Genomic DNA, 12,295 nt, shown 5'->3' with positions numbered 1-12,295 from the left:
GATTAATCATTCATTAATTTTATAAGTAGTAGATTGCCCCATCTTCCTTCTGCAGAGCAGCTGGTAGGTTTGAACTGCCAACCTTCTGAGTAGCAGTCAGATGCCTTAGGTACTGCGCCACCAGAGCTCCTTTACTATATGTATGTCAAGCACTATTCTGTAACTTGGAATATTAAATATTGGTTAATTACTAAGGAGCCCTAGTTGTTCAGTGACTGTTAAGTGCTCACTTGCTAACTGATTGATTGGCAATTTGAACCTACCAGCCACTTCTCAGGAGAAAGGTGTGATAGTCTGCTTCTGCCAAGATTTTACAGCCTTAGAAATCCTATGGGGCAATTCTACTCTGCTCTGTAGTGATGCTGTGAGTCTGAATTGAGTCCATGGCAAGGGATTATTGTTATTATGTATCTTATACTCCCTCTTTGGATAAAAAGAATCAGTTACATCAAGCATTTAAGCATATTTATTGTCCACTTGGGATGTAAAAAAACAGATCAATATATATCTTACAGCTATAGCTCTTATCATCAGTAGATGCATAATTCTGTTTATTCACCTCCAGTCCTTCCTCAAGCTACTACATTCTAGCTTCTGTTTCCACCATTTTACATCCTGGCTATTAAAAGTATAAGCATGAAACCCAAGAATCATGATTTTCTTTCACATGTTGTTGTTGTCATTACGTACCATCAAATTCGCTAAGACTCATAGCACCCCTGTGTACAACAGAACAAAGCACTGCCTGGCCATGCATTGTCCTCACTTCTAAGGAGCATTCTGGCTGCTCTTCTTCCAGTACAGATTTGTTTGTTCTTCTGGTAGTCCATTATTATTTTCAGTAGTCTTCACCAAAACCATAATTCAAAGGCATCAACTCTTCTTCAGTCTTCCTTATTCATTCTCCAACTTTCACACGCCTATGAGGCAATTGAAAATACTATGGCTTGGGTTACGTGCACCTTAGTCTTCAAAGTGACATCTTTGCTTCTTAATACTTTGAAGAAGTCTTTTGCAGCAGATCTGCCCAGTGCGGTACAACATCTGATTTCTTGACTTCTCCTTCTATGGGTGTCAATTGTAGATCAAGTAAAGTGAAATTCCTTACAACTTCAGTTTTTTTCTCCATTTATCGTGATATTGCTTATTGGCCCAGTTGTGAGGATTTTTATTTTCTTTATGTTGAGGTGTAGTCCATACTGAGCACTGTAGTCTTTGATCTTCATCAGTCAGTGCTTCAAGTCATCTTCACTTTCAGCAAGCAAGGTTGCGTCATCTGCCTATTGCAGGTTGTTAATGAGTCTTCCTCCAGTCCTGATGCTGCATTCTTCTTCTTATAGTCCACCTTACCAGCTTATTTATTGAGCATAGATATTAAATAATAAATAAGTATGCTGAAAGGGTACAACCCAGACTCACACCCTTTCTGATTTTAAATCGTGTAGTATCCCCTTGTTCTGTTTGAACAACAGCCTCTTTGGGCTGTGTACAGGTTACTCCTGAGCACAATTAAGCGTTCTGGAATTCCTATTCTTCTCGGTGTTATCCATAACTTGTAATGATCAACATAGTCAAATGCCTTTGCATAGTCAATAAAATACAGGTAAACATCTTTTTGGTATTCTTTGCTTTCAGCCAAGATCCATCTGACATCAGCAATGATATCCCTCGTTACATGCCCTCTCCTGAATTTAGCTTGAATTTCTGGAAATTCCCTGTCAATATACTGCTGCAACCATTTTTTAATTACCTTCAGTAAAATTTTACTTGCCTGCCCGCTCATGATCTCACAAGGGCCCAGCAGGCACCATCTGTTTTTAAAATCAACTTTATTGAGGCATAATTTACATACAGTAAAATATACCAATTTTAAGTATCCAATTCAAAAAAAAAATTTTTTTACTTGCATATGATATTGATATTGTTCAATAATTTCCACATTCTGTTAGATCACTTTTCTTTGGAATGGGTAAATACAGATCTCTTCTGGTACCTGTCTTCTAAATTTCTTGGTATAAATGAGTAAGCACCTCCAGCACTGCATCCATTTGCTGAAACATCTCAGTGGGTATTCCCATGCATTTCACATGTTATACTCAGTTAATCACCAAGTGTTTATCTCTTTTCCCTTCTCCTTGTTGTTGTTAGTTGCCATGAAGTCACTTTCAGCTAAGGATGTGTGCAGAGTAGATCTGCTCCATAGGGTTTTCAAGGCTGACACTTTTTTGAAAGCAGATTATCAGGCCTTACTTCTGAGGCTCCTCTTTATGGGTTTGAACCACCAACCTTTTAGTTCATTAGTAATCCAATGCTTAACCTTTTATGCCATTCAGGCTCCTGATTCTCTCATTAATAATCATGAAACCTACTCCCTTCTCTTTTCCTGTGCTTTTAATTCAAACCTCTAGCTAATCTTTATCCAGAGGGATTACAGTTCATTGTTACCAGTCTACCTGTCTTGTTCCTTTTTCTTACTTTCATTGCCTCTTCTGCACAGCTGTTATAAAGCTCTTGTCTATAGGCATACCTGATGATGTGGCTGTCTTGCTTAAAATCCTTTAAAGTTCCCCATCACATACAGAATAAATATCTAACTCCGTAACATCAAAGACCTACCATAGTATGGCTTCACTTTTCTAGTTTAACACCTCTTTTCCCCAAAGCAGCTCTGCAGAACTGTTTGCAGTTCTCTGAACTCAGACCTCTTGTGTCTTTGCACACATTATATGTTCTGCCTAACAGATGCCCTTTCCTAATTCTTATGGCAAACTCTTACTCATTCAGAATTTAATTGAAGCGTTATTTTTGCATGGCCTTCGAATGCTCTGCCAGACAGAATTTTTTGCTCTTACCCTTTATTAAAGTTCCATAGCAGTCCTCACATAATACTGTAATGTATTTGGCTTACCTTTTTCTCCTTCTAAACTGGCAGCTCTTTAAAGCCTGGAATTGTTTAATTTTTCATCATTAGTATGTGTTAATATTTGCTGCCTAGCATAGCTCCTGGTATGAGGAATTCAAATATTTATTGAAGTAATTAACTAATTAATGTACTAGATTCATCTAATTCAAGGGATGCCTCTGCTTTTGACAAATGGGTATGTGGTGAAAAGTGCCTGTTTACATTGGTTATATATAGCCTTGATGAATACAGACATTCCTTCTCCGACTTTATTACTCTGAATTGAGGGGTCATTCCTTTTTGTTTATCTTTTCGTCATTATTATACCTTGCGTGTCCCCAAATTCTCTTAATAATTTAAGTTGCAATTTTGGATTTTTAAAATATTTTTAAATTGACTTGTAATGATCCAGATGACTCATAATTTTATACTTCACGTGGTTTTTATACAACAGTAAAATTTCTTATTTTAGAAGTACTCTTTTTTTAGGTATCCTGTAGTTTTCTTAACACAGCTGAAAATTCATTTTTGCTTTTGTCATTGCTGTTGTTGCTTTGTATTGTTTTTGCAGGGTATAGTTTGACAATTCAAATGTACTTATTTGTAATCAATAGGAAAAATCTAATTATCCATCCAGGTAATTTCATGTGACATTTCACAAGTCTTAAGCCATTACACTCAAATTAAATCTTAAAAACAGTATAGTATGTTGTGTATTTGTAATGTGGTTAAAGGTTACATCATTAGATCTAGTCGACTATGTTAAACATTTTTTTTTAATCTCCAGACATACACTTCTTCATTCTTTTCCCTCCATTCTCAGTTTCATTCTCTTTTTAGAACAAGGAAGAGGATCTAAGGATGGCCTTTTTTTTTTTTTTTTTTTCCCCTATTCTTTGTAATTAGCTCTGAAGAGCCTTTTTTGAACTGAACTGTAAGGTACATTAAGAATCTCAAGACTTTTCAAGCTGTATATGGAACAAAACTTAGCTGTTATTTCTAGGGAGCTGCACAAATGGCTTACTAGTAAGAATCTAGCGGAAAAATGAAACATTTAAACTGGTTTCTAAGTGTTATTTAGAAAACTGCCTTTATAATCGACAAATAAAATAATTCGTGGAAGAACATTTTCTAGATATAGAATGGGTTAATTTCTTTTTTACTTTTTCTTTTAACTATTTTACTTTTTATTTCATAACCAAACTAGAGCACAGTAAGTTAACTTTATGAGGTATTTTTGCACATTTGTGAACTTTGACCCTTCCTGTGCCATCAGGATCCAGTGGACTCAATTTTTATTTTTGAGTATTTTTTTCTTGATTGCCTAGGGATTGACAAGTACTATTATATTGCCTTTCTTAGAGTACATTTTTACCATACTTCTTCAGTGTACTTTCTCTGGCAAAATATTTTGAGATGATTTTAGATCTGTTGTGACTCTGTGAAATGTCAAATTTTGGGAATAAATTTTTTGAAGTAGTAAGAGGTAAAAATCTTTTTAATCTTTCAGAGTCATGTTGAAGGGCATTGTTTTATGTTCACATACCTATAAATCTAATTTAGTTCTCATCAAATGGTGCATCTTATGTTTTTTGCCTATTTCTTTATCACTCCAGCTTCCTAAATTGTCCTTCCTCTGAACTCTTTACTTATTATCTGTTGTAAAATTGATAACATTGTTTTTATGACCACTTTTTATCTTTTTGTTGAAGCCTATTTAATGAAACAGATTGTAGATTTCTTGAAGTTAACTTAATTTCCTTACATTCTCATAATGCTATCTACTGTTGTGTAGATACAATAACACTCAAATATATCTTAAAAGATTTATCTGCTGCATGCAAAATGTGATTTGCTACTACAGGATATTTAACAGATACTCCCCTCATTCAAAATTAGGAGGCCTATGGAGCTATCTTTAGCAGAGAGAAAAGAACTCATGAAAATAGTCATTAGTGACTCATCTTCCAATTCCTTTTAAATATGTTCACTCATTCCAGCCTGGTAACAGTCTGTTGAATGAATAAGCATTGTTAAATGTGCTAGGCTTTGTTACAGATACAAAGAAGTATAAGAATAGTCATTTCCCAGAGAAGTTTCATATATACTAGGAAAGAAAGAACATAGATAAAATTAATAGTTAAGGTATGTTATGTGTTGTTTTACACAGGTGTACATACAGCATTTGCAAAAGAGGTAGTGTAAAATGCGATAGGATATCATAAGATCATTTTTGTTTGAAGATTTATGAATCTGCAGAGAAGTGGCATTTTAACAAATCTGAAAGAATGGAATTAATAAAGAATATATCCTCATAAACCAGAATAACATAATCAATTTTATTTTGAACCATATTTTGTAAGGTTAGGTAAATGTGTGAATCTCTTCTAACAAGTCCTAAAAACCTTTTTTTCTTAAAAAAAGGGGGGGGGGTACTTATACTAATCCTTTTTTCCTCCTAAATGTAAGTATATATCAAGAACTTCATATGAAATATGTCTATGGTGCTGTTGCTAAGTAATTCAGTTCTGAGTTTTGAAAAAAAAAATCTCAAAGGTATACATATATATGTGTGTGTATAAAATTTAAGTAGAGATTGATGCAAATGATAACAGAACCAGTATTAAGAATTACTTTATTTCTGGTGTCTTTAGGATCTGCTTTTGGTTAGTCTCTGAGTTATCAGTTGCTCTCACCTATAAAGTTTTGTTATTGTTGGGTTTTTTTATGTTTAGTTTTAATTTGCTGTAGGCAAGAATACATGAAATTTACCACCACCAGTTGAAATCCATTCCGACTCATGCATGTACTCCATAAAGTTTTCAGTGGCCAAATTTTCAGAGGTCGATTACCAGGCGTTTCTTTGAATGCACGTCTATGGGTGGATCTCCAGCCTTTAGCAGCCAAGCACATTAACCATTCAGACCACCCAGGAACTCCAAATGTAACCTGTGTTGGTGGTAGTGTGGTTAGGTGCTGTTGAGTTGGTTCCAACTCATAATGACCCTTTGCACAACAGAAGGAAACACTGCCCTGTCTTGTGCCATCCTCACAATTGTTGCTGTGTTTGAGCCTATTACTGCAGCCAGTAATGATCTCATTGAGGGTCTTCCTTGTTTTTCCTGACCCTTTGTTTTACCAAGTAAGGTGCTCTGGTGACACAGTGCCTAAGACATTGCCTACTAACCAGAGGCTTGGTGGTTCAAATCTACCAGCTGCTCTGCAGAAGGAAGATGGAGCATTTTATTTCTGTAAAAATTCACTGCCTCAGACACCCAATGGGGGTCACTATGAGTTGAAATCGATTCAGTGGCAGTGAGTTTGTTTTTTGGTTTATTTTACCAAGCATCATGTCCTTCTCCAGGGACTGGTACCTCCTGATAACATTCCTAAAGTACAGGAGACTTAAGTCTCACCATCCTCACTTATAAGAAGCATTCTGGCTGTCCTCCCAAGGTAGATTTGTTCTTCTAGCAGTCCCTGGTATATTATTCTTTGCCATCACCACATTCAAAGGGATCACCTTTTCTTAGGTCTTCCCTATTCATTGTCCAGCTTTCACATGCATGAGGCAATTAAAAATACCATGGCTTGAGTCAGGTACACTTCAATCCTCAAAGTGACATCTTTGCTCTTTAACACTTTTCATGAGGTCTTTTGCAACAGAATTACCCAGTGCATTATGTCTTCTGACTGCTGTTTCCATGGGTATTGACTATAGATCCAAATAAAATGAAATCCTTGACAACTTCAGTTTTTTCTCTGTTTACTCTGATGTTGCTTACTGGTCCAGTTGTGAGGACTTTTGTTTTTTTTATGTTGAGGTGTAATCCATACTGAATACTGTAGCCTTTGATTTTCATCAGTAAGTGCTTCAAGTTCTCCTCACTTTCAGCAAACAAGGTCATTTCATCTGCATACTGCAGGTTGTTAATGAGTCTTCATCTAATCTTGATACTGCATTTTTCTTCATGTGTCATCTTGAATTATTTGCTCAGCTTACAGATTGAGTAAGTATGGTGAAAAGATACAAAACCTGATGCAAACCTTTCCTGGTTTTAAACCACACAGTATCCCCTTGTTCAAATGACTGCCTCTTTTTCTGCTTACAAGTAACCTGTATATATGTAATCTATTGTCCGTTCGTTTTAATAACTATAAGATATTAAATTACTAAACTGTTAAAAGTACTTAAATGGAACATCTAACTTGTATTTCTTTTAGAAAATGTATTACAAATTCTTTAACTCAGGTTATTTCTGTGCTCAATTCCCACAACTCATCCCCTGCACAACCCCTTCCTCTGTCCAACCTTGAGTATTCTTTTTACTCTTTGTCACTCTGAATGTGGGCACCTCGTTGTTTTATGTGCTGCTTATTTGTGGCATTTGAGCATTTTATTTCAAATGTTTACTAACAATTTTTACATTTGTGTATTGCCTGTCTGTGTCCCTAGTAAATGCTTTCATTTTTTTTCTTAATTTATAAGGCTCCTTTTATATATCAAAACTATTATTTTTTCATATATATTAAAGGTAATTTTTGGTTTTTTTCTTCCTCACCAGTCTGTAAACACCATGAGAACAGGAGTCATGTCTCTTTTATATAGTTTTATGTCTTTGTCATAAAATAGTTCCTCAATAAATAATTGTCAAATTCATTTAATGTTTTAATTCATCTAGAATTTAGATATAAGAAATGACATATGTAATACTTCTTTCCAAATAGTTCAGCAATTTTCCCAAAAATGTTTCTTGAATAATTCACACAGACACTTCAGATACAGAGAGAGTCTGTCTGTCTCTCCGATTTGGTATTTTTACCATATAAAAAAATTTCTTACAGATATTTACATTTCTCTAGGTTTCCTAATCCATTTTATTGTTCTCTTTCTCTATTCTGATATTTGTATCCACATCATATATTAATAAGCAATGGAGCAAATTCTCCATATTTTACTTTTTTTAAAATTGCTTTGGGTGTTCTCACACATTCACTCTTACAGATAAGCTTTGCTATCTCAGTGGTCCTAAATACCCCATTGGAATTTCATATTTTGATTATCTTGAAACAAAGTGTTAAAACATACAGTCTTCACATCCAAGAACATGGTATATCTTTTCACTCATGTTTGTTTTCCTTAGTTTTTCTATTTAGGGCCATAGTGTTTCATTTGTTAACTTTAGTGCTACTTTTCCTTTTAATTTCTGTAGCTAGTTTGGTCTTGTAACTAAAAATTCAGTTTCTGGTTTGTTTTTTTTTTTAAAGCTTTCGTCAGGAGTGATAAACCCAAACTATTCAGAGGGCTACAAATCAAGGTATGGTTGATTTTAATGAAATCTTTTTATTCCAATGTTAGTTTCTTATTTCTTTTCTTTTATTAAAATAAGTGAATTTTTAAATAAATAAATTTTTTAAAAGAGTTTTTGTAGGTAGCCTGATCAGAAATATTTAAGTAGTAACATAATTATTAATTTATTAGTTCATAGTTCTACAGTTTGTGGTGGTGGTGGTTGTTGTTGTTGTTGTTGTTACATGCCATCAAGTTGGACCTGACTCATAGCAACCCCTCCTTGGGTTTCTAAGAAGGTATCACTACAGAGGTAGATTGCCCAACCTTCCTTCTGAGGAGTGGCTGGTGGGTTTGAACCACCAGCCTTCTGGTTAGCAGTCAAGTGCATTAGGCACAATGCTACCAGAGCTCCTGATCTATAGTTTAGGGGCATTTTTTCCAGAAAACACAGGTTATTTCTGTGCTCAGTGAGCATGATATTTTAATTATTTTTAAATTTTAGAACTTGTAATTTATTAGATAAAGTGACTCAAAACTGAATCTTGTATATTAATGTTGTTAGGTACCATCAGGTTGTCTCCTACTCACAGTGACCCTATGCACAGCAGATCAAAACACTGCCTCATCCTGATTATTAGTGTTAATAGTAAAGTATGTGTCTAGCATAAACCAAAACCAAACGCACTGCCATTGAGTCGGAGCTGACTTACAGCGACCCCTCCTTGAGTTTCCGAGGCAGTATCACTACGGAAGTAGATTGCCCATCCTTCCTTCCAAGGAGTGGCTGGCTGGTGGGTTAGAACCACCAGCCTTTCTAGTTAGCAGTTAAATGGTAGCAAAAAGTGATAAATTGACTTTTTGAATTGAGTCTCGGGGTTAATGAATTGAGTCTTGGGGTTAAATGTTTCCTAGAATTTACTTCAAGGCTAACATTGATAATTATCTTTTTATGTGTCTGAAACCCCAGTGCCAGGTGGTAAATCTTTACAGAAATAGATTGCCTAGTCTCCCTTCTGTGAAGTGGCTGGTGGTTTGAACCGCCATCCTTCTGGTTAACAGTCAGTGCCTTAGGCACTATACCCCCAGAGCTCTTTTAGTTATAAGATGTCTCTGAGGAAAAGCATACATATCCCCCAGCTTACATTTGTAAAACTCCACAAAGGGAATTGGGACTATACCAAGTGCTGTTGTACATCAGAGCTTGCCCCCATCTCTAGAGTTCACAACCCCAAAAAACCTAGAAGAATTGAAGCATAATTTCTGAAAGTTGTTGTAGGAGATCCCTGTATCTAGTTATCTAATTCTACTTAATTTAGAATTAAAGATTCAGTCTCTTAACAAATGGGGCCATATTTGTTTTCATATTTACCAAAGTTAGAGTTTCTCAGAGCTGTCGTGAGAAGTACTAGACCCAATTAGTGGGTCTAAAGTCTCAGTAATCCAGCCCAAATCAAGACTTATTACAGCAGAATCATCAGATCTCTTAAACTAAGGAAAATTTAACCCAAAGTGGAATCCCAAGTCTGATCAATTATTTGCATAGCTTATTTCAGCATTGTTCATTATATCATCATTCTCATCAATTAATTTTGAACTGGTGTGTTTCCTCCATTGGATTTTAAACTCATTTGAGAGTTTAAGAGTGTATGTATATATACGTGTGTGTGTGTGTGTGTGTGTGTGTAGGAGCTCTGGTGGCATGCCTAAGGCATTTGCTAATCAAAAGGCTCGGGGTTCAAACCCACCAGCCACTCCTTGGAAGGACAGTTGGGCAGTCTACTTCTGTAGAGATACTACCTCTGAAACCCAAGGAGCGGTCACTAAGAATCGGCTCTGACTGGTAATGAGTTTGGGTGGGTATTTTTTTGGTTTGTTTATTTATATATATATATGTATATAATAAATACCTGTTATATTCAGTAATAAACTTAAATTTCAGTTTAAATTTGCAGGGCTCAAAGCCAACAGGTTTTTTTTTTTTCTTTAGAAGTAAACTGTGATTTATTTATTTTTTTTAATTATTTGCAAAAATCCCATTCAGCTTTTTCCTAGAAGACTTCGTTGTTGTTGTTGTTGTTGTTTGCCGTTGAGTCGGCCCCGACTCATAGCGACCCCTCCTTAGGTTTCCGAGGCAGTATCACTACGGAAGTAGGATTGCCCAACCTTCCTTCCGAGGAGTGGCTGGTGGGTTTGAACCGCCAGCCTTCTGGTTAGCAGTCAAGTGCTTTAGCCACTATGCTATCAGAGCTCCCATAAAGATTACTGCTTATGACAGATTACTTCCTTATGACATACTAATTCTGATGTTATATTTGAAAGTGTTTTTTATTAGTTTAATCCAGCTGGACTGAATTGTTTTCAGCCTTGGTGAGAAGGTTCTTTAAGAGCAGAAAATAGTGATGCATCTCTCTTTTTTATAGTATGTTCGAGGTTCAGACCCTGTACTGAAGCTTTTGGATGACAATGGGAACATTGCTGAAGAACTGAGCATCCTCAAATGGAACACAGACAGCGTAGAAGAATTCTTGAGTGAAAAGTTGGAACGCGTATAAATCTTGTTTAAATTTCATCCTATCCTTTTGTTAATGTATCAGATGAAATATTGCAGTACCTAGGAAATAATTTAGTGTTTGCTTCCTTCCATTGATTAGTCTTTGTGAGGCATTGAACATCTAATTAGAAGTTAAAGTAGCAGCTCAGCCCATGATATCTAATGAGTTGGCAAGCTTAACAAACTTCATTTTTTATAAATTTCCAACCTCTTTAATTTGTTGATACCACTAACTGAATGCTTTGTAACAGACTTATGGTTAATTATGCAAATGATAGTTTGTGATAATTGGTCCAGTTTTACAAACAACAGATTTTTAAATTAGAGAGGTTAGTAAGGGAGATGATTACTATTCCTCATGTGCTATGTGCTCTTTGAAAGTAGTGTCAGAAAGCTATAAAGCAAGTAAGATATACTGAGCCTCAACAGATTGCCTGCTCCTCAGACGCTCTTGTATTTTTGTATTACCCAGCTTTCCTTTTAAAAGAAATGTCATTTATAGTTTATAATGAATGCAACACATAAAAACTTTGTAGCCTCATTATTGTGAAACAGAGTCAAGATACACAGTTAAGAGTGAATCATTCGCAAAGATTTGCATTAATGAAGACTACACAGAAAACCTTTTTAAGGATTTGTGTGGATCTGATATTTGGCAGATTTTTAAGAAGGAATTTAAAAAGGATCTCTTAAGACCAAAATGTAAATAAAAAATTTCAAAAATCATTCTGAATTTGAAATTCTTATTTATCTTCTCATGTTTAAGAATAACAGTTTTCTCAGTGCATTTTTATCATTTTCTTTTCATATGTGTTCTGGTTACCTAGTGCCACTCTGACAAGAATATACCACAAATGGGATGGCTTGAACAAACAGGAATTTATTCTCCTACAGTTTGGAGACTTTAAGTCTGAGTTCAAAGTGCCATGCTCTAGGGGCTGGGTGAAAGCCCCTCAACCGTGGGCTTCAGCTCTTCCTCCTGCTCCTGGCCCACCGAAGCTGGAGGCTTTTCTTCACTCAGCTGCTGGCTACTGAGGCTGACAAGCCCAAAGGTTGACAAGTAACAAAGGCACAGTCCCGATGTTACCAAACCACATGGCAGGCCATTAATTCAAGTCCATTAAAGGTCCCAAGGTCGGCAGAGCATGGCAGGCTGTTGAACAACAACACAGCTACATGCAGGGCTCATGCATGCCATAAGCTACAGACTGTTCCACAAGGGTTCTCCTTATATAAAGGAAGCAGACCACATCCCTAAAGCAGCTACTCAGCTGCTCACAGTAGATTCCACAATGGAGTTGATTACCAGTCTCATCATGGGAAATACTTCACCCAGCTGCTCAGCCACTCAACCAGACCCAGCCAAGTTGACACACAAACTTAACTACCACAATATATAAAAAACACGTCTTTCAATAATACAGAATTTTTTATGAACTATTAAAAATGGTGTTCCTTCTTTCTTTTATCCTTTATCTTGTCAAAGTGACTCCTTCATAAGAGATGGCTCACTAGATCAACATTCATTCAAATGTCTTCTAGGTCATTA

At 35.9% G+C, this 12,295-nt stretch overlaps 1 protein-coding gene across 1 annotated transcript in view; it reads left to right on the top strand.

The window, feature by feature from the left end:
- The window catches only part of SELENOF (selenoprotein F), a 49,346-nt gene extending 38,599 nt beyond the window's left edge, over positions 1–10,747 (top strand). The window contains exons 4-5 of the mRNA XM_042781693.1: positions 8,171–8,220; positions 10,616–10,747. Coding sequence (XP_042637627.1) covers positions 8,171–8,220; positions 10,616–10,747 — 182 coding nt within the window. The remainder of the gene's footprint in view (positions 1–8,170; positions 8,221–10,615) is intronic.
- Positions 10,748–12,295: the final 1,548 nt, after the last annotated feature.

The sequence above is a fragment of the Orycteropus afer genome, unplaced genomic scaffold (genome assembly GCF_000298275.1).
Source record: "Orycteropus afer afer isolate SDZICR_OR568_19922 unplaced genomic scaffold, OryAfe1.0 scaffold00152, whole genome shotgun sequence".
Taxonomy (NCBI): domain Eukaryota; kingdom Metazoa; phylum Chordata; class Mammalia; order Tubulidentata; family Orycteropodidae; genus Orycteropus; species Orycteropus afer.
This window is presented reverse-complemented; position numbering and strand designations above follow the sequence as displayed.